The 22,083-nt window shown below is 40.7% G+C and overlaps 1 protein-coding gene across 1 annotated transcript in view; it reads left to right on the top strand.

The window, feature by feature from the left end:
- VWA8 (von Willebrand factor A domain containing 8) overlaps positions 1-22,083 on the top strand; it is a 380,884-nt gene that overhangs the window by 234,991 nt on the left and 123,810 nt on the right. The window contains exons 34-36 of the mRNA XM_040267183.1: positions 144-298; positions 6,838-7,033; positions 20,252-20,333. Coding sequence (XP_040123117.1) covers positions 144-298; positions 6,838-7,033; positions 20,252-20,333 — 433 coding nt within the window. The remainder of the gene's footprint in view (positions 1-143; positions 299-6,837; positions 7,034-20,251; positions 20,334-22,083) is intronic.

Here is a 22,083-nt window from a genome sequence, read left to right as displayed (position 1 = left end):
AGCCATGAGTGTAATTGAAAGCATTTTCCCTTTTTTAATTTATGCTTTTCTGTTTGAGTTGGTGAGAATGAAATCTTGCAAAAATTAATTCCTGGAGCAGTTTAGGGGCATATGGTGTTTCATGTTTCTCTGATACTTTTCAGAAACAGACCACAGCATACCTCATACAATTTCAAGTGATCAACTGTCATCTGAAAATCTGAGTTTAGCTGTGGGACAAAAGATTGCCTCTCCAAACCGAATTCTCTCAGATAAGAATAGTTATGCTACAGTTGTTGTTGGTTTCCCAGATCTCATGGTAAGCTTAAATTTTTTAAATTATTGAATAACTATTTCTTCCCCTCACTTTGGCCTAAGCTTTATAAACCTATTTGAGGGTAATTAAAAGTGTAATGATTTTTTGGTAAACATTTCAGATCAACATTCATTTTTGAGACCAGTCATTTAAAAATGCATTCTATATGGGTTCATTGCTTTTTAAAAATTAACATTTCAAGTGTAATGCAACTATATAATTTAGTCAAGGAAAACTAATATTCTTCATACATGAGAGTTCATGGGGCAGATATATACGTAACCTACTGACAGTCACTTTATATCCTGCCAAGAGGGACAATTTGAGACTAACAAGATAACATTTCTTCTAGAATTTATAGGGGAAATATGTTGAACCTCATTACTGTAGATGAAATTTTTCAACACTCATGAATACCATTCACTTTCCGCTGAGTTTTGCTCTGACTTATATCTTTGCAGCATCCAGCTTATACTATAATGCCGGTAGTCTCAATTTAATTTGCTTTTCAATGGATCTTTCTGCTATTATTTACTATTATCTGTAAAGAAGGGGCTGTTTGTAGTCGACTTCAAGTAAAACAGGCACCATCTTCCCCTGAAGGAAATGTGAGAAGATAAAATAGAAAGGTTATTTCAGTCCAACTTGCCGTCTAATAACCTTAGATGTAGCTCTGTGTGTTTGATTAAATATTTAATTTTCATAATTTTCTTTGTAGCTTTTGGGCAAAGTGATAGAATCACTTAAAGATAAAATATTGGCTCTGCTTAATAGTACACCAGTCTCGCATATTTGAAAATTTTAATGTGATTAATGAATGATGAGTACTTCAGGGTTTAAGACTTTTGAAATCTAAAACCCAGTGGATAATATGTGGCTTAGGACTTTGCCATATGTCTGCCTAATTATCAAGCAAAAACATTTGCTGTGGATTATATAACTGAAAATGAAACATGTTGTTGGAATACAGCAGGCTTGATTAAATGAAGAGTTGTGTTTAATATGCTTGCTACAAATGCTTGCTGGGGTCAGTAGAGAAAATACGGGATCTGCTTTTCTGAAGGTGGAACTGTTTTAAAAAATTGATCTTTTGATTGAAGGAATTGACATAGAAATATAATGTCACTGTAAAAAGGTAAGAAAGCTGAGTATAAGGTAATGTTTGTATTGACCCTCTAGAAATCCTTTGTAGATTATAGGCTAGAAAGTTAAGTCACTCAGTCATGTCTGACTCTTTGTGACCCCGTGGACTGTAGCCCACCAGGCTCCTCCATCCATACTAGAGTGGGTTGCCATTTCCTTCTCCAGGGGATCTTCCTGACCCAGAGATCAAACCCAAGTCTCCTGCATAGCGGGCAGACCCTTTAACCTCTGAGCCACCAGGGAAGGCTAGAGACCTTGTTAAATTAAAAGCTCTATTCCCTGTATTTAGTACCCACCGTATAGGAGATGTTTATGAATTTTTGTTTAATGAAAGATTAGAGTCAGTTAGACAACCTTTCAGCATTTTATGAGAGCAGTCATATTTTTGAGACCCCAATACAAGCCAGGCATTGCACTATTCTAAGCCCTTTCATACATGATCATTAATTTTTATGACAATTCCACAAGGTTTTATAGATGAAACAATAAAAACAGAGAGGATCTATTCCCGCAGGCCACAAAGATATTGAGTAAGGAAGCTGTGATTTGAGCTCAAGAATGACTGGCCTTCAAACTTGTGTCTTTTTATACCACAGTATCTTTCTGCCTTTATGTGATTTTCATTTGATTCCTCATAAAACTGCCAACAAAAGGGTATGTTGTCTCTCATTAATGTTTTATAGCATTATCAGGGGCACCTGAATTATTGTAAACTTATTATAATTTTCTTATCCTACTACCAAATGGCCACAAAAATCTTTAGCAAGTGTTTTAGTGAATCCTTAAAAGTGAAATGTTAAAAGCATTCCTTTTAATATCAAGAGTAAGACAAGGATACCCATTACCACCACTTCTACTCAACATTGAGCATCTTAGACATGATCCATTAAAAAATTTTAATAAATTGAATTTCATCAAAATTAAAAGCTTCCACTCTGTAAAAAGACACTGTGAGGAGAATTGAAAAATGATCTACAGGCTGGGAGAAGATATTGGCAAATCACATATCCAACAAAGGACTGTTATCCAAAATACATAAAGATTTCTTAAAACTCAAGAGTGACAAAACAAATAAGCTAGTATAAAAAATGAGCTAAGGGAGGACCTGTGTGAGGTGTCAGAGGTCAGAGCCTGAGCAGGTGAAAAAGATATCCGTAGTGGGGGAGGGAGGGACAACTGGTGATGGGAGTCAGGTCCCGCCAGGATGAAGATGGCATCACCATGAAGGGGCAGGCTGGTGTGGAATGCGGGAGGCCCAGTAAGGCGAAGACTTCACTGATGCATGAATGTAGCTCAGTGCGGGCTATAAGGACCAAGCAGGGTGCAGGGGGGCATTTGCCTGGAAGAGAAAGTTAGTGGTGGAGATAGGAGCTAACTATGTTAAAGATAATGAAGTCTAGGTTTCTCACTGTTTGAGAAGGGAGTTACAGATGCAGCAGGAAAGAAAACTAGAATGAATCCTGTAGTGGTTGGTTAGGAATTGGATGTATCTGAGTGGACTCATGGTTTTCAATATATTTAAGAAGATATAAAAATAAAATTGGAGGTAAATACATATTTTTTTAAATGGGCAAAAGACTTGAACAGACTCTTTACTACAGAGGATAAATGGATGGTAATTGAGTATATAAAAAGATGTTCATTAGTCATTAGGGAAATGCAAATTAAAACCACGATGAGATAGTACTACTACCCTACTGCCTATTAGAATAGCTAAAATTAAAAAAAATTTTAATACCCACAATACCAAGTATTATGCATAAGAAAGTCCCACTAACTCAATGGTTAATTAGTCCCACTAAGTCAGTGATAAAGAATCCGCCTGCCGATGCAGGAGATGCTGGAAATGCGAGTTGGATCCCTGAGTTGGGAAGATACCCTGGCGAAGGAAATAGCAACCCACTCCAGTATTCTTGCCTGGAGAATCTGTGGACAGAGGAGCCTGGTGGGCTACAGTCTATGGGTTTGCAAAGAGTCAGACATCACTGAGGGACTAAGTGCCAGGATATACCAAGCACTGACAAGGATGCAGTGCAAATCGACTCTCACAGTTTTATGGAAGAGAAAGGGCAAACAGTAAGGCCTTTCCAAAGAAGAACCAGAATAAAAGGCAGAGGCACTTGCCCTACTAAATTTCAAGGCTTATTATAAAACCTCGGTAACTAAGTAGTATTGGCCATAGGAGTAGAAAAATATACAGTGGACCAGAATGCAATGCCTAGACATAGATGGATCCATACATAGATGGAACTGATTTCCCATACCAGTGCTCATCAGTGGGCAAAGGTTAATGATATTTGGACAGTTACTCTCCATGGGCAAAAAAGGATGAGCATGGAGCACAGCCTCATACCACTTACAAAAATATTTCCTTAGGCATTCAGGAATTAAAAGTGAAAGGAAAAACCTCAAAATGTTTAGCAAATGCATAGGAGAATATCTTTGATTTTAAAGTAGATAAGGATAAATATGTGGTAAAAGAAAAAACTTAAGCTAAAGCAAGAGGGACTTGCCTGGTGGTCCAGTGATGAAGAATCTGCCTTGCAATGTAGTGGATGAGGGTTTGAGCCTTGGTCGGGGAATTAAGATCCACATGCCGCGGAGCTATTGAGCCCATGAGCTCTTGAGCCTGTGTACAACCTGAGAGTCCTTTCACCTCAGCAAAGGATCCTGAGCGGGACAATAAGACCTGACAAAGCCAAATAAATAGATACATTTAGAAAAAAATTAAGTAAAGCAAGAGAAAAAAATAATAAAATTCCAGGAGAGTTAATGTCTAGGAGAGATGAAAGAGACATGATTGGGAAGGGGGCCTCCAAGGGGCTTGAAAAATACTGATAATACTATTCCTTATGCCAGTTAGTAGATGCACTCAGCATTTTCCATTTAAAATAGTTATTTATTTACTTGTAGTTATTTAAATTAACTATACTGTTATGCCAAAGTGACAAATAGTGACAAAAAGATTCAAGACATTAGATCTGACAGAGTGCCTGAAGAACCATGGATGGACATTGTACAAGACATTGTACAGGAGGCAGGGATCAAGACCATCCCCAAGAAAAAGAAATGCAAAAAGGCAAAATGGCTGTCTGAGGAGGCCTTACAAAAAGCTGAGAAAAGAACAGAAGCAAAATACAAACGAGAAAAGGAAAGAGATACCATATGAATGCAGAGTCTCAAAGAATAGCAAGGAGAGATAAGAAAGCCTTCCTCAGTGATCAATGCAAAGAAATAGAGGAAAACAATAGAATGGGAAAGACTAGAGATCTCTTCAAGAAAATTAGAGATACCAAGGGAACATTTCATGCAAAGATGGGCACAATAAAGGACAGAAATGGTATGGATGTAATAGAAGCAGGAGATATTAAGAGGTGGCAAGAATACACAGAAGAACTATGCAAAAAAGATCTTCATGACCCAGATAACCACGATGGTATGATCACTCACCTAGAGCCAGACATCCTGGAATATGAAGTCAAGTGGGCCTTCCTTAGAAAGCATTACTACGAACAAAGCTAGTGGAGGTGATGGAATTGCAGTTGAGCTATTTCAAATCCTCAAAGATGATGCTATGAAAGTGCTGCACTCAATATGCTAGCAAATTTGGAAACCTCAGCAGTGGCCACAGGACTGGAAAAGGTCAGTTTTCATTCCAATCCCTAGAAAGGCAATCCCCCCAAATGCTCAAACTACCACACAATTGGACTCATCTCACACACTAGCAAAATCATGCTCAAAATTCTCCAAGCCAGGCTTCAGCAATACGTGAACCATAAACTTCCAGATGTTCAAGGTGGATTTAGAAAAGGCAGAGGAACCAGAGATCAAATTGCCAAAATCTGCTGGATCATTGAGAAAGTGACAGAGTTCCAGGAAAACATCTACTTTTGCTTTATTGACTATACCACAGTTTGATCACAACAAACTGTGGAAAATTCTGAAAGAGATGGGAATACCAGACCACCTTACCTGCCTCCTGAGAAATCTGTATGCACGTCAAGAAACAAGAGTAAAAACTGGACATGGAACAACAGACTGCTTCCAAATTGGGAAAGAAGTACATCAAGGCCGTGTATTGTCACCCTGCTTATTTAACTTATATGCAGAGTTATATCATGAGGAATGCTGGGCTGGATGAAGCACAAGCTGGAATCAAGATTGCCAGGAGAAACATCAATAACCTCAGATACGCAGATGACACCACCCTTATGGCAGAAAGCAAAAAAGAACTAAAGAGCCTCTTGATGAAAGTGAAAGAGGAGAGTGAAAACGCTGGCTTAAGACTCAACTTTCAAAAAACTAAGATCATCGCATCCAGTCCCATCACTTCATGCAAATAGATGGGGAAACAATGGAAACAGTGAGAGACTTTATTTTTCTGGGCTCCAAAATCACTGCAGATGTTGACTGCAGACATGAAATTAAAAGACGCTTACTCCTTGGAAAAAAAGTTGTAACCAACCTAGACAGCATATTCAAAAGCAGAGACATTACTTTGCCAACAAACGTCCGTCCAGTCAAGGCTATGGTTTTTCCAGTGGTCATGTATGGATGTGAGAGTTGGACTGTGAAGAAAGCTGAGTGTCGAAGAATTGATGCTTTTGAACTGTGGTGTTGAAGAAGACTCTTGAGAGTCCCTTGGACTGCAAGGAGATCCAACCAGTCCATCCTAAAGGAGATCAGTCCTGAGTGTTCATTGGAAGGACTGATGCTGAAGCTGAAACTCCAATACTTTGGCCACCTGATGCGAAGAACTGACTCACTGGAGAAGACCCTGATGCTGGGAAAGATTGAAAGCAGGAGGAGAAGGGGACGACAGAGGGTGAGATGGTTGGATGGCATCACTGACTCGATGAACATGAATTGAAGCAACTCCAGGAGCTGGTGATGGGCAGGAAAGCCTGGCGTGCTGCAGTCCATGGTGTCGCAACTATACAGCTGAACTGAACTGGTACTGTTGTGCCAAGTCCCTTCAGTCGTGTCTAACTCTTTGTGGCCTTATGGACTATAGCCCACCAGGCTCCTCTATCCATGGGATTCTCCAGGCAAGAATACTGAGGTGGGTTGTTATGCCCTCTTCCTGGTAATCTTCCTGACCTATGGATAGAATGCAAGTCTCTTATGTTGCCTGCCCAACTATACTCTTCTATTCTCTCGTTTTAGTTATAATTCATTTCAAAATGAAAAATATGATGTATACTTTACACTTGTCTGAAAATTATGATTATCAATAAGGGAACTATCTTCTGCATTAAGAAAGGTTAAAGAATAATTTGATTTTCTTATGTTTGTGAAATATAAGTTTACCACTGGCATCTGTTTAAAGGACTGCACTGTAAAAGTTGTGAGTGTAGTTTATAGTACTTCAGTACTTGAATCTCTCTTTTTCCTTTTAGTCACCTAGTGAAGTTTATTCTTGGAAAAGGCCATCATCTTTGAGTAAATCAAGAGTCACTGATACAACTTTCTATGGAGGAAAGAAGAAAAGTGGAACCGCAAAGCAGAGCAATTGTGTGACTCTTTTGGATACTAATCAGATAGTCAGGATTTTGCCCCCAGGAGAAGTCCCTCTAAAAGATATCTACCCTAAAGGTAAGAGATTTAACAATTCCTAATTTATCACGTTAGTCAAAGGTAGATTGGTTTTGATAGGAACATTTAACTTATCTTTCTATACTTAAGAATAATCTAACAGTTTAGTAGCTAAAAAGGCTTACATGTGCTCAGAATGTTTACACCAACCTTGTTGCAGCACATGACTGTACCCTCTGCCGTTAGAACTCATTGGCACTGCAGTCTATGCAGTAACCTTACTTAGACCATGTTTTCACAGAGACTTAAAAGTTATTAGAACATAAGGCGTAGAAAGGTGGTGCTAGTGGTGAGGAAAACATCTGCCAGTGCAGGAGATAGGAAAGGCACGGGTTCGATCCCTGGGTCTGGAAGATCCCCAGGTCGGGGCATGGCATCTCCAGTATTCTTGCCTGGAGAATCCCATGGACAGAGGAGCCTGGCGGGCTACAGAGCATAGTGGGGAAAAGAGTCAGACACGACTGAAGTGTCTGAGCACGCACACAAGGCATAGAGTATAGGGCCTGACTTTTGTGTTAAACTCCTGTGACTAAAGGCCAGTCTTACTCACTTCCCAGTGCTCTCAAAGTCAACCTACTTTTCTTACTGCATAACATGTGCCAGCTCCTGCACTGGTCAGTTTCCCTTGTAGAAATTCATTTAATCTTCAAAGTCCCGTTCTTTCATTTTGTACTCTCAAATTTGTATGCCGAGAAACTGATACAGAGAGGTGAAATAACTTGCTGAGGGTCACCCCATCAGTGGATAGCAGAGCCCAGATTTGCACCAGCGTCTTCCAACCCAAGGCCATAGCTGTTCTCACTGAACAACACTGGCTTTCATTGTAAAGGATAGTTATGAATATGGTTGATCATCGAGCCACTGACTTTCATTTGCATCCTAGTGACAGTAATATGTTGTCCTGTGTTTACATTCATTATATTAGTGTGGACTTCATAAATATAACACTAAACCTGCTATGATAATCTATCTATTACTGGGTTCAAAAAGTCCTGGTTCTGTGATAATGTTACACTTAGTTCCTTCCAAATAAATTGCCATTTCCTTAGAATGTTTTTTATTAATGCACTGACAATTGCTGTTCAGTGCAATAGGAATATTCACAAGGTGATCTATAAACACAAAGGAGAGGCTTACAACCCAAGATCTTGTGATTCTGAGCTGATTCTTGAAAGATGAATGGGAGGGAATCAATGAAGCAGTTGCTCCTGAAAGAGAGAAGTCCACACGAAAATGCAGAGGCATGACAGAGCACCACAGGAATGACAAGAAATTCTGTACCAAAATTCAGTGCAACTCATCACCCAGAAACCTGGGGATCAGCCCTGATACTTCTCCCTCATCCTCCACATTTATTCCATCATGAGTTGCCATCTCTTTTTGATACAACCTTTAAAGTGAAAGTGAAAGTCACTCAGTTGTGTCTCACCCTTTCAACCCCATGGACTATATACAGTCCATGGAATTCTCCAGGCCAGACACTGGAGTGGGTAGCCTTTCCCTTCTCCAGGGGATTTCCCCAAACCAGGGATTGAACCCAGGTCTCCCACATTGCAGACAGATTCTTTACCAGCTGAGCCACCAGGTAAGCTGATCTGATATCCAGCCCCCTCGTCTACAGTTCTGTTGCCAACATCCAATATCACCACCATTTTGCACTGTAACACTGCAGTAGCCTGATGACCAAATTCCCTCTTCCTTCTTCCCCCATTCCCCACACATCAAACAAATTGTTGTTTTTAAAGTATTTTATTGTTCTCATTTGTTCTTATTAAGGTCCAGTTTCAGTTCAGTCAGTTCAGTCGCTCAGTCGTGTCTGACTCCTTGCGACCCCATGGACTGCAGCACGCCAGGCCTCCCTGTCCATCACCAACTCCCGGAGCTTGCTCAAACTCATGTCCATCGAGTTGGTGATGCCATCCAACCATCTCATCCTCTGTCATCCCCTTCTTCTCCTGCCTTCAATCTTTCCCAGCATCAGGGTCTTTTCCAGTGAGTCAGTTATTCGCATCAGGTGGCCAAAGTATTAGAGTTTCAGCTTCAGCATCAGTCCTTCCAGTGAATATTCAAGGTTGATTTCCTTTAGGATGGACTGGCTTGATCTCCTTGCTGTCCAAGGGACTCTCAAGAGTCTTCTCCAACACCACAGTTCAAAAGCATCAATTCTTCGGTGCTCAGCTTTCTTTATAGTCCAACTCTCACATCCACACATGACTACTGGAAAAACCATAACCTTGACTAGATGGACCTTTGTTGGCAAAGTAATGTCTCTGCTTTTTAACATGCTGTCTATGTTGGTCATAACTTTCTTTCCAAGGAGTAAGTGTCTTTTAATTTCGTGGCTGCAGTCACCATCTGCAGTGATTTTGGAGCCCCCAAAAATAAAGTCTGACACTGTTTCCACTGTTTCCCCATCTATTTCCCATGAAGTGATGGGACTGGATGCCATGATTTTAGTTTTCTGAATGTTGAGCTTTAAGCCAACTTTTTCACTCTCTTCTTTCACTTTACTTTCATCAAGAGGCTCTTTAATTTCTTCTTCATTTTCTGCCATATGCTGTCTAGGTTGGTCATAGCTTTTCTTCTAAGGAAGAAGCGTCTTTTAATTTCATGTCTGCAATCAACATCTGCAGTGATTTTGGAGCCCAAGAAAATAAAGTCTCTCACTCTTTCCATTGTTTCCCCATCTATCTGCCATGAAGTGATGGGACCAGATGCCATGATCTTAGTTTTCTGAATCTTGAGTATTAAGCCAACTTTCTCACTCTCCTCTTTCACTTTCATCAAGAGGCTCTTTAGTTCTTTTTTGCTTTCTGCCATAAGGGTGGTGTCAACTGCATATCTGAGGTTATTGATGTTTCTCCCGGCAATCTTGATTCCAGCTTGTGCTTCATCCAGCCCAGCGTTTCTAATCATGTACTCTGGGTATAAGTTAAATAAGCAGGGTGACAATATACAACCTTGATATACTGTACTCCCCCTCCCAATTTGGAAGCAGTCTGTTGTTCCATGTCCAGTTCTAACTCTTGCTTCTTGACCTGCATACAGATTTCTCAGGAGGCAGGTAAGGTGGTCTGGTATTCCATCTCTTTAAGAATTTTCCACAGTTTGTTGTGATCAAACTGTGGCATAGTCGATAAAGCAGAAGTAAACATTTTTCTGGAACTCTGTTGCTTTTTTGATGATCCAGTACATTTTGGCAATTTGATCTCTGGTTCCTCTGCCTTTTCTAAAACCAGCTTGAACATCACATACTATTGAGGCCTGGCTTGAAGAATTTTGGGCATGACTTTGCTAGCGTGTGAGATGAGTGCAATTGAACATTCTTTGGCATTGCTTTTCTTTGGGATTGGAATGAAAACTGACCTTTTGCAGTCCTGCGGCCACTGCTGAAGTTTCCAAATTTGTGGGCATATTGAGTGCAGCAGTTGCACAGCATCATCTTTTAGGATTTGAAATAGCTCAACTGGAATACCATCACCTCCACTAGCTTTGTTTGTAGTGATGCTTCCTAAGGCCCACTTGACTTCACATTCCAGGATGTCTGGCTCTAGGTGAGTGATGACACCATCGTGGTTATCTGGGTCATGAAGATCTTTTTGTACAGTTCTTCTGTGTATTCTTGCCACCTCTTCTTAATATCTTCTGCTTCTGTTAGGTCCATACCATTTCTGTCCTTTATTGAGCCCATCTTTGCATGAAATGTCCCCTTGGTATCTCTAATATTGTGCCTATCTTTGCATGAAATGTTCCATTGGTATCTCTAATTTTCTTGAAGAGATCTCTAGTCTTTCCCATTCTATTGTTTTCCTCTATTTCTTTGCACTGATTGCTGAGGAAGGTTTTTTTATCTCCTTGCTCTTCTTTGGAACTCTGCATTCAAATGACTATATCTTTCCTTTTCTCCTTTGCTTTTCGCTTCTCTTCTTTTCTCAGCTTTTTTTTTTTTTCCTCCCAGCTTTCTCTAAGGCCTCCTCAGACAGCCATTTTGCCTTTTTGCATTTCTTTTTCATGGGAATGGTCTTGATCCCTGCCTCCTGTACAGTGTTACATACCTCCATCCATAGTTCATCAGGCACTCTGTCTATCAGATCTAATCCTTTAAATCTATTTCTCACTTCCACTGTATAGTTATAAGGCATTTGATTTAGGTCATACCTGAAAGATCTAATGGTTTTCCCTACTTTCTTCAATTTAAGTCTGTATTTAGCAATAACGAGTACATGATCTGAGCCACAGTCAGCTCCCAGTCTTGTTTTTGCTGACTGTATAGAGCTTCTCCATCTTTGGTTGAGAAGAATATAGTCAGTCTGATTTTGGTGTTGACCTTCTGGTGCTGTAAGGTCCAGTTTACAAACAGTGAAATTCACTGTTCTGGTGTATAGTGCTGTGAGCTTCACAAACACAGCCAGTTGTGTAGCCACCACCATCACTGACGGTGAACAGCTCCATCTCCCCTAAACCTCCGCTGTGCCACTCTGCCATTAAGCCCTACCCCCAGCCCCTCACTGCTCTGGTTTTCTGCCCTCATTCACTTGCGTTTTTCAGAATGTCACATAAATGGAATCCCACAGTATGTGGCACTTCGAGGCTGGTTCCTCTCACTCAATATTACCTGTTTGCAAATCATTTATGTTGTATGTACCAGTTGTTTGCTCCTTTTTATTGCTGAATATCTCATTGTGATTTTAATCTGCGTTTTCCCTAGTCCCACATGATGTTGAGCATCTTTTCATGTCTGTCTTCTTTAGTGAAATGTCTCTTCAGTTCCTTTGCCCACTCTCTGAACTGAGTTACTTGCTTTCTTTGTAATGATTTCTTGAGTACTTGGATTTATATAGTCTAGATACAAGTCTAATATATCAGATACATGTTTTCCAAACATTTTCTCCCATTTTGGTGACAGGCCCAAATTTCCTGTTTTCTTGTAGAGATTTCATATTTCTAGATTTTACACTTAGATTTATACTCCAGGTTTATGTTTTTAATTAATTTATTTTTAAATTGAAGGATAATTGCTCTACAGAATTGTGTTGCTTTCTGTCAAACCTCAACAGGAGTCAGCCATAGGTATACATATGTCCCCTCCCTCTTGAACCTCCCTCTCATCTTCCTCCCTATCCCACCCCTCTAGGTTGATACAGAGCCCCTGTTTGAGTTCCCTGAGCCATACAGCAAATTCCTGTTGGCTATCTATTTTACATACAGTAATGTAAGTTTCCATGTTACTCTCTCCATACATCTCACCCTCTCCTCCCCTCTCCCCATGCCCATAAGTCTATTCTCTATGTCTGTTTCTCCACTGCTGACCTGCAGATAAATTCTTTAGTACCATCTTTCTAGATTCTGTATATATGCATTAGTATATGATCAAGTTAATTTTCTTTATGGTATAAGGTGTGGATTAAGGCTCATTGTTTTTCATGGAAATAGTCAATTTTTAACATCATTTACTGAAAAGACTATTCTTTTTCCATTAAATTATCTTTGGGGCTCTGTGGAAAAGCAACTGACCACATATGTGTGTTTCTTTGTGAGTTTGCATTTGTAGTCAATTAATCTTTGTGTCTGTCCCCACGTTAACACCATACTCTCTTATTACTACTTCATCGTTTGTCTTAAAACCAGGTAGTAGAGATCCTTCAGTTTTGTTGGTGGGAACGTGAAGTAAAGTGAAGTCGCTCAGTCGTGTCCACCTCTTTGTGACCCCATGGACTGTAGCCTACCTGGCTCCTCCCTCCATGGGATTTTCCAGGCAAGAGTACTGGAGTGGGGTGCCATTTCCATCTGCAGGAGATCTTCCCAACTCAGGGATCAAACCGGGTCTCCCGCATTGCAGGCAGACACTACCATCTGAGCCGCCAGGGAAGCCCTGGTGATGAGTGGATGCAAAATTACTAAGAGGGAATCAGAGGTAATGGAGTGCTCTGACTAAACCAACCTAACAGGATCCCTGCTGCAGGCAGGCCAGGGTGATCAGACTTTATTTGGGAAATGGTAGAGGATCAGGAACTCTGCCAGATATCCAGGTTGAGGTTTCTGGTTAAGCTAACTGAACTTTATTCTTGCTAAAACTGGACAATGCTCAGATGAACATAGAAGGCCAAAAGTGTGTACCTAATTGAGCGGAGGATTCAGAAAAGCCTGACTAGAGTTTGGTGTGGGGATGGGAAAGTTTTCCCTTCTTCCCTTCAGGTTTTTTGATTGGTCTGATAATTAAATTGACGTAAGACAGGTTAACAGGAGGGGAAATAATGCGTGTGAATGGAAGTTCCATAGAGATTGTTGTTGTTTAGTCGCTCACTTGTGTCCGACTCTTTACAACCCCCTGAATGGCAGCATGCCAGGCTGTCCTTCACTATCTCCTGGAATCTGCTCAAACTCATGTTCATTGAATCAATGATGCCATCTATTCATCTGCTCCTCTGTCAATCTTTTCTTCCTGCCTTCAATCTTTTCCAGCATCAGGGTCTTTTCCAGTGAGTCGGTTCTTCATATCAGGTGGCCAAAGTATTGGAGTTTCAGCTTCAGCATCAGTCCTTCCAGTGAATATTCAAGGTTGATTTCCTTTAGGATGGACTGGCTTGATCTCCTTGCTGTCCAAGGCACTCTCAAGAGTCTTCTCCAACACACAATTCAAAAGCATCAGTTCATTGGCACTCAGCCTTCTTTATGGTCCAACTCTCACAGCCATACATGACTACTGGAAAAACCATGGCTCTGACAATATGGACCTTCATAAATATATGAAGACTGAAAGGGCATCAAGGCATCACATAAATACATTGGGGGATAGGAAATGGGGTGCTGGCAAGGGAAGTTGTTGTTTAGTCAGTGAGTTTGTCAGATTCTTTTGTGACCCATGGACTGTAGCCTGCCCACCAGGCTCCTCTGTCCATGGGATTCTCTAGGCAAGAATACTGGAGTGGGTTGCCATTTCCTTCCCCAGGGGACCTTCCTGACCCAGGGATCAAACCTGGGTCTCCTACACTGGCAGGTGGATTCTTTACCACTAAGCAACCAGGGACGCCCAGGCAGGGGAAGGGGGTGTGTGAAAAAGAGTTAAACTCTCATCCTACATGATGGGAAGTTGATGAATAATGCCTAAAAGTAAAACATCAAGACAGCACCAGAAGGATAAAGGTGAACACCAAAGAAACAGCTTTATAAAGTTGAAAGTATCTCTGGGAGTAGAAAGTGAGGTGTGAGAGGCGTGAAGCTGGGGCTGATGGTTTTTTCTTTCAGCCTGTTTGACTCTTTAATCTGTGAGCCTTTAGGTCTCTGATGATAATTCAAACTAATTTTTTCAAGTAAATACAGTCCAGCCACCTGATTAGTCAGGAACGCATATGCATAAGCCTTTTATTAAATAAATCAGTAGAAGCTGTAAAGGCTTCTCTCCTGGTGGCTTTGACAAAGAGGGTGTAACTCATGGTTGATGCAGATTGGCAGGGGCGGGCCGGGGGGTGGTGCATTTAGTTCTTTCTTCCAATCGTTTTTCCTCTAGTTAAATGTTAGCTTTTATCCCCCCCTTTAAATCATAGGCTTCAGCTCTTTAAACACAAAGTAATGACTCTTGATTGAAAGCAATGCGCTGTTGTTTGAACTTTGAATAAATTCAAAGATTTGGTATCACCCCGATTGCAGGGCACACATCAATCTTTGAATCTGTGAACACAGAAGTTCTTGAAACCTAGTACAATAGGGAGCCCATATACATCAAATTACATTGCTCGAAGGAGTGAATTTTTTTTATAATTTCATCTTCCTTCTGAAAATGCTCTTGGTTATTTTGCCTGGCAGTTTTTCTCCCCACTCTGAACCTTGATGCTGTGCCTCTAAACTGTCCCCATTGTTTATGGGAACTGTGCTCTGAACACTGTGGCAATGACTTCCCTTTAATTTTTAGGGAACTAATCCCTAAATGTAATTTATACCTCTCTTCTAAATCCACCTGGATTACAAATGTAATGGAAATTTACTTAACCTCCGTCCTCTCTACAGTGTTCAAACATTTAAAATGGATAGACAAGGATTTGGCTAAGTTTGGAGGGAAATCTGGCCGTGGTTTTTACTTCCTTAATTCAAACATATATTCTAAACTGATTTATTTTCAAATCTGAAAACTTCACTTCTGATTATTCTTCAAGCCTTACCATTACCACCATCACTGTGCTAAGTCACATCAGGCGTGTCCAACCCTTTGGGACCCTATGGACATAGGCTGCCAGGCTCCTCTGTCCATGGGATTGTCTAGGCAAGAATACTGGAGTGGGTTGCCATGCCCTCCTCCAGGGGATCGGGATCTTTCTGACCCAGCAAACCAGCATCTCTTATGTCTCTTACCTTGGCAGGCAGGTTCTTTACCACTAGCGCTACCTGGGAAGCAACCTACCACCACCCTTAAAGTCCTTTTTAGCCACAAATTTCCTTTTCTGATGCATGAAAATACTTTTTAGCATGAAGAGTAAAATTCTTGCTTTCTCCTCCTTGAAACAGATAGAGCCACTATTGGATTTTCTCATCCTCTTCATGCCATGGAATTAACTTGCACAGTGGGGGAAGGAAAAAAAGCTGTAGGAAAAACGATATTTAAAATAAGTTGGCTGACATTGCTTTCATGGGAAGCCTAAAAGCAGTGGTGGTGGTAGCCCAGCTTAATACTACTACTTATGAAAAAGAGCGCATGTAAGTGGCCGGCCAAACGTAACTGATTAGCTAGGTAGAGCTGGTCATCCTAACCACTTCAATAACTGGTCATTTTTGGCAAAGAACCCAGGTTCTATAAATAATTCAACCCACTTCAGTTAGGTCCTAGAGGCAGGAACTGTCAAAAATGATATATGGTGCAAAACTTCAGCCAAGACTGACCTTATATCCCAGGCAGCGTTTCCAGTGCCTGGCAGTGCATGACTTATGATAAGCACATTGGCTTTATACGAATGGCCATCTGGAGATGGCCAATTCAGCTGGGTGGTCCGGTTACCACAGTAACTGGCTTTCTTTACCCTCTGCTGTCCCTGGACACTACCTTCCTTTCCTCCTGCCCCTTTATGCCCCCTGGGACCACTTCTTGCCTAGATCCACAGCTCACACAGGACCAGAGGGCTATGCTTCCCATCCTGGAATCCTTCCCAAGTTCCTAAAAGGCTCATGATATTTTTTTTTTTGCTTTTATTTATTTTTAATTGGAGGATAATCACATTACAATATTGTGTTGGTTTCTGCCATACATCAACGTGAATCAGCCATAGGTATACATTTGTCCCCTTCCTCTTGAACCTCCCTCCCACCCCATCCTACCTCTCTATTTTTCAAAGAAAAGAAAAAAGGGCACTTTCTTCTTTATGCTGTGGGCTTCTCAGACAGGTCAAGAACCACACACGTCTTTTTCGTCTCTTCCTCAGTGCTTCATGTAGAGATGCTCACCCATGTTTGTTGAATAAATAAGAGAGAAGTTGAGGTTTTCAGGTGGCCATCTTGAAAACCTTCAGTTGCAAACAGGAAATCCAAATGCCAAGTTTCTTACTTTTTTGTAAACTACATTGGATAAATTCAATGTGAACATTCTAGATTTCTCATTCTAATCAGAAATGTGAATGAGATAATGGAGAAAAGATAGTATCTTCAATGAGTGATGCTGGGAAAACTGGACAACTACATGTAAAAGAATGAAATTAGAACATTTCCTAACACCACACACAAAGATAAACTCAAAATGGAGTAAAAACCTAAATGTAAGACTCCTAGAGGGAAGCGTAGACAGAACACTCTTTGACATAAATCACAGCAAGATCCTCTTATGACCCACCTGATAGAGTAATGGAAATAAAAACAAAAATAAACAAATGGGACCTAATTAAACTTAAAAGCTTTTGCACAATGTAGGAAACTATAAACAAGGTGAAAAGACAACCCTCAGAATGGGAGAAAATGATAGCAAATGGAACAACTGACAAAGGATTCATCTCCAAAATATACAAACAGCCCATGCAACTCAATACAAGAAAAACAGCCCAATCAAAAAGTGAGCATAATTCCTAAACAGACAGGTCTCCAAAGAAGACATAAAGATGGCTAGTAAACGCAGGAAAAGACGCTCAACATCACTCATTATCAGAGAAATGCAAATCAGAACTACAATGAGGTGTCACCTCACACTGGTCAGAATGGCCACCATCAAAACACTCTATAGACAATAAATCCTGGAGAGGGTATGGGGAAGAGAACCCTCTTGCACTGTTGGTGGGAATGTAAATTGATTCAGCCACTATAAAAAACAGTGTGGAGGTTCCTTAAAAAATTAGGAATAACAGTACCACATGACCAACAGTCCCACTCTTGTTCGTATACCCTGAGGAAACCATAATTGAAAAAGACAGATAGACCTCAGTGCTCATCGTGGCACTACTTAACAATAGCTGGGACATGGAAGCCACCTAGATGTTCACTGACAGATGAATGGGTAAAGAAGGTGCGGTACATATATACAGTGGAATATGTATGACTCAGCTGTAAAAAAGGATGCATTTGAGTCCATTCTAATGAAGTGGGTGAAACCTAAAGCTTATCATACAGAGTGAAGTAAGTCTGAAAGAGAAAAATACTGTATATTAGCACATATATCGGAGACGGCAATGGCACCCCACTCCAGTACTCTTGCCTGGAAAATCCCATGGACAGAGGAGCCTGGAAGGCTGCAGTCCATGGGGTCGCTGAGGGTCGGACACGACTGAGCGACTTCGCTTTCACTTTTCACTTTCATGCATTGGAGAAGGAAATAGCAACCCACTCCAGTGTTCTTGCCTGGAGAATCCCAGGGATGGGAGAGCCTGGTGGGGCTGCCATCTGTGGGGTCACACAGAGTCAGATACAACTGAAGCGACTTAGCAGCAGCAGCAGCAGCACATATATATGAAATCTAGAAAGATGGTACTGATGAACCTATTTGCAGGGCGGCAATGGAGATGCTGACAAAAAACATAAAAGACTTGTGGACACAGTGGGGGAAGGAGAGGGTGGGATGAATTGAGAGAGTAGCCCTGAAGTGTACATTACCATATTGAAAATAGATGACCAGTGGGCGTTTGCTGCGTGGCACAGGGAGCCCAAATGCAGGGCTCCGTGACAACCTGGGGGTGGGTGGGAGGTGGGAGGTGGGAGGGGGGTTCAATAGGGAGAGGACATAGGTATATCTAAGGCTGATTCATACTGATGTATGGCAGAAACCAACATAATATTATAAAGCAATTATTCTTCAATTAAAAATAAATTAAAAAATTTTTTAAAAGGGTAGCACATAAACAAGTATCTTTGAAGTACCTTTAAAGTTGGCTGGACTTATAGCTGACTTTGCATAGTAGAGAGAGAAAAATTTGTTACAATATAAAAAAAAAAAAAGAAATTGTAATAGGAGATAGACAACAGACAAAAATCTTTAAGAGTATGGTTTCTTTGTAGGTTTGTGTTTTTTTTTTAAAGAGACATTGGAGGCCAAGATTTTGTAAAAATAAGGCTATTTTAAAATTGTTGCCCTATGATCAGCTCAGGTAGAAGCTGTGTGGAGTAGTGGGCAGAGCAGAGATTTTAAAGCCAGAAGGAAGGCCTGATTTTGAAAGTTTTCTCTATCACTCTCTAAGTCCATTATTATACCACCTTTGTAAGTCTCTGCTTTCTCATCTCTCAAACAGATTCCAAGGCCTTTGTAGTTGTCAGTGTTAAAAACACTATCTATAAGTCCCAAACAGGGACTTCCCTGGTGGTCCAGTGGTTAACATTCTGAGCTTCCAATGTCAGAAACTGGGATCCCACGTGCTGGGTTGTGCAACCAAAAAAAAAAAAGGGCAATTAATAGGACTTCCCAGGTGGTGCAGCAGTAAAGAATCCACCTGCCAAAGCAGGAGATGCAAAAGATGTGGATTTGATCCCTGGGTCAGGAAGATACACTGGGGTAGGAAATGGCAGCCCACTCCAGTATTCTTGCCTGGAGAATCCCATGGAAGAGGCGCCTGGCGGGTTACAGGGTTGCAAAGAGTCAGACACGACTGGGCACCTGAGCACGGCAGCATAGCACGCAATTAATGAAAAACAAAAAAAGCAGGATTCCTGACACAGTGCTGGTAACTGGTGATGATGAGGGTGACGGTGGTACTCAGGGATTTGGGGGAAAAGTCAGTAAACTCCCAGGATTTTCTGGGAAACAACTACAGTTGGAGTTGGGGACTCTGGACCCCATATCACATTATCTTCTCCTTCCCTGCCTTTTCACATTCTTCATGACCCAGAGTCCTTGCCCCACTGCTCTGATCTTCACCTCAACCTTTTTCTGTCTTGAGGGGTCCTAATAATAACAGCCCCTGTGGAGCAACTACTGCTGCTGCTGCTAAGTCGCTTCAGTCGTATCTGACTCTGTGCGACCCCAGAGACGGCAGCCCACCAGGCTCCCCCGTCCCCGGGATTCTCCAGGCAAGAACCCTGGAGTGGGTTGCCATTTCCTTCTCCAGTGCATGAAAGTGAAAAGTGAAAGGGAAGTCACTCAGTCATGTCCGACTCTTCGAGACCCCATGGACTGCAGCCTACCAGGCTCCTCTGTCCATGGGATTTTCCAGGCAAGAGTACTGGAGTGGGGTGCCATTGCCTACTCCTAATTGTGTGAAAATAATGTTTATGATTCTCAGATGCTCTTCTTATCCTCATTTTGCAAATGATGAAAGCAGGTCTCAGAGAGAGAACTAACTTGGCCATAGTAAATCATAGTTAGGAAATTTCAAGCCAGGATTGTCTACCAGGCCACTCCAGTTTCAAGTAGGTGCTGATTCCACTGCATTATACCATCACTGTTGTAACTTCCTAGGAAGGAAAAAGAATTCCAGCGATGAAGTATTTTCAGATAAACTCTTAAATGCTGAAACACTGACCCATCTTGGGAAGCTATTAATATCAAAGAAAATGAAAGGAACTTAGATAATTCTCTGACACTAAAGAATCACAACGTAACATGCATCTATCTGACAGTCTCTGTGTTTTCCTGGATAACTGAGCGTCTAACCTCAGGACTGGAATTGGTCAGCCCCGGACCTTGTGAAGTGGGTCCCAGAGTTCTGTTCTAGGCGAGTGATAATTTCATTCCATTTTAAGCAGCATCTGTGCTTTATTTGGGTCCCATTTTTATATCAGGCAATAATTTAACACTTGGCTTGTGTCTTGACTTCTTTGCAGATGTTACCCCTCCACAGACAGCTGGGTATATAGAAGTTACTGATCTCCAGTCCAAGAGACTTCGATACATCCCAATTCCTGGGTAATCCATTTTCACTTTCATTCTTAACTTGTATGTCAGATTAAAAAAAAAAAAAAAGAGTGAATTCTTACCAAGTACCCTGAATAAATGTGTGCTTTTTGCTTCCTTAAATAGCAAGCTCTTTTTCTTTCTTACATATATATATATATATATATATTACAGTTTGTTTTTATCTTGCTGCTCTGCCATTTTTATTTAACATTGGAAAAATGTTCAAATGTTACCTAGTTTAAGTCTTAACAGCCTTCAAGTGTTCATTTTTTTAAATCTATCCTTATGATAAAACTCTTTGAAACAGCATTTTTATCACCGAAAAATTTTCATATTTATTAACTTCATACACTAGTTTTCTGAGGTAAATGTATTCAAGATGTCAAAGGAATTTAAATCTCATTTATTTAATATTGTTTTTAAAGATATACCTGTGCATCTACAGTCATAAAGGCCATACAATAGTCAAAGGAGTCTAGAGATTTGGAATAGATTTATTGCCAGTGGTTTATTGCTGTTCAGCAGTGGAAGCAAAGCATTCAAACTCGTTCGACTCAGGGCATATATAAAAAGAGGACCAATGATATGCCATCTCTTCCTTGAAAACACCTCTGTCCCCACCTCCAGCCCATCCCTTTCTGGATGCATCCACGCCTGCTCTCCCTTTTCCTCAACCTCGGTGTGCACCTGCTTCCGTATAGATTGATGTCATATACCCCTCACATGTCCTTCCTTACAAAGAACCAAGGCCCCAGGACACAGGGGTTAAAGCCTCACCCGGGGTCCTGGGCAGAAGAGCCTGGGGAGCCTTCGCTCTCAGAGAATGGGCAGCGACACTTTTCTGTCCCCAGAAGCCTTCCGTGCTTCCAAAGAACGTCGCTCAGTACCACAACACAAAATAAGTCAAAACACCATTTCATCTCTTAGGACCCTTTATTTAGCCAGGTTCAAGAGATGTGAATAATGAAATCATTTTTCAAAGAAATAGATTTATTTTCTTGTCCTAATGTGTGCAAGAGTGTCTTTCTGCAGCATCTTAATGTGTCAATTTAATGAAAAGTGGCTTTTAGTCATTTGGGGAAATTTCTTATTCCATTGTATGTTCATTAAAATATACTATCAGCTCAAGTAACAAAATCAAAGAACAACTTTTTTTTTTTATACATCTAAAGTACAATAATTATTTTTCAGTATTCCTCTTCATTTCTTCCCCAGCCCTAACTTTATATTTTAGTGTTTTTCTCTGTTAACTTTCTGTATGAACCATATGTTATACCTACCATAGAAATAATACCTGGAAGTACAGCTATATATATACATACAGCCAGTGCCAGCTGGTCACCATGCTTCATTCGTTTAGTGCTGCACTGTCCAATAGAAATAGAATGTGAGCCATATATGTAATTTTATGTTCTTAGTGGCCAAAGTAAAAGAGTGCACAAAGAAACCAGTGAAATACCGTTAATAGTATTTTATTACCATTATAAACTATTACTATTTTGACACGTATTTGATATAAAAATTGTAATAATATTTTGCATTCCTTTTTTCTCCTTAGTCTTTGAAACCCAGTATATATTTTACATTTACAGAACATCTCAATTTGAACTTGCCTTATTTCAAGTGCCACGTGTTTTTGTAGAGTCTGTTCATTGTCAGTATATCCTGAGTTTCTCTCAAGATTAACTACTGCCATTTTTGGTGTATATGTAATCCAAGGGAACAGCCCATCTGGGTTTCAGTTTTGTTGCTGGTTGCT

Source organism: Oryx dammah, unplaced genomic scaffold, assembly GCF_014754425.2.
Source record: "Oryx dammah isolate SB20612 unplaced genomic scaffold, SCBI_Odam_1.1 HiC_scaffold_24, whole genome shotgun sequence".
In the NCBI taxonomy this organism is placed as follows: domain Eukaryota; kingdom Metazoa; phylum Chordata; class Mammalia; order Artiodactyla; family Bovidae; genus Oryx; species Oryx dammah.
Note: the sequence above shows the minus strand (reverse complement) of the source record. Positions and strands in the feature narration are given on the sequence as shown.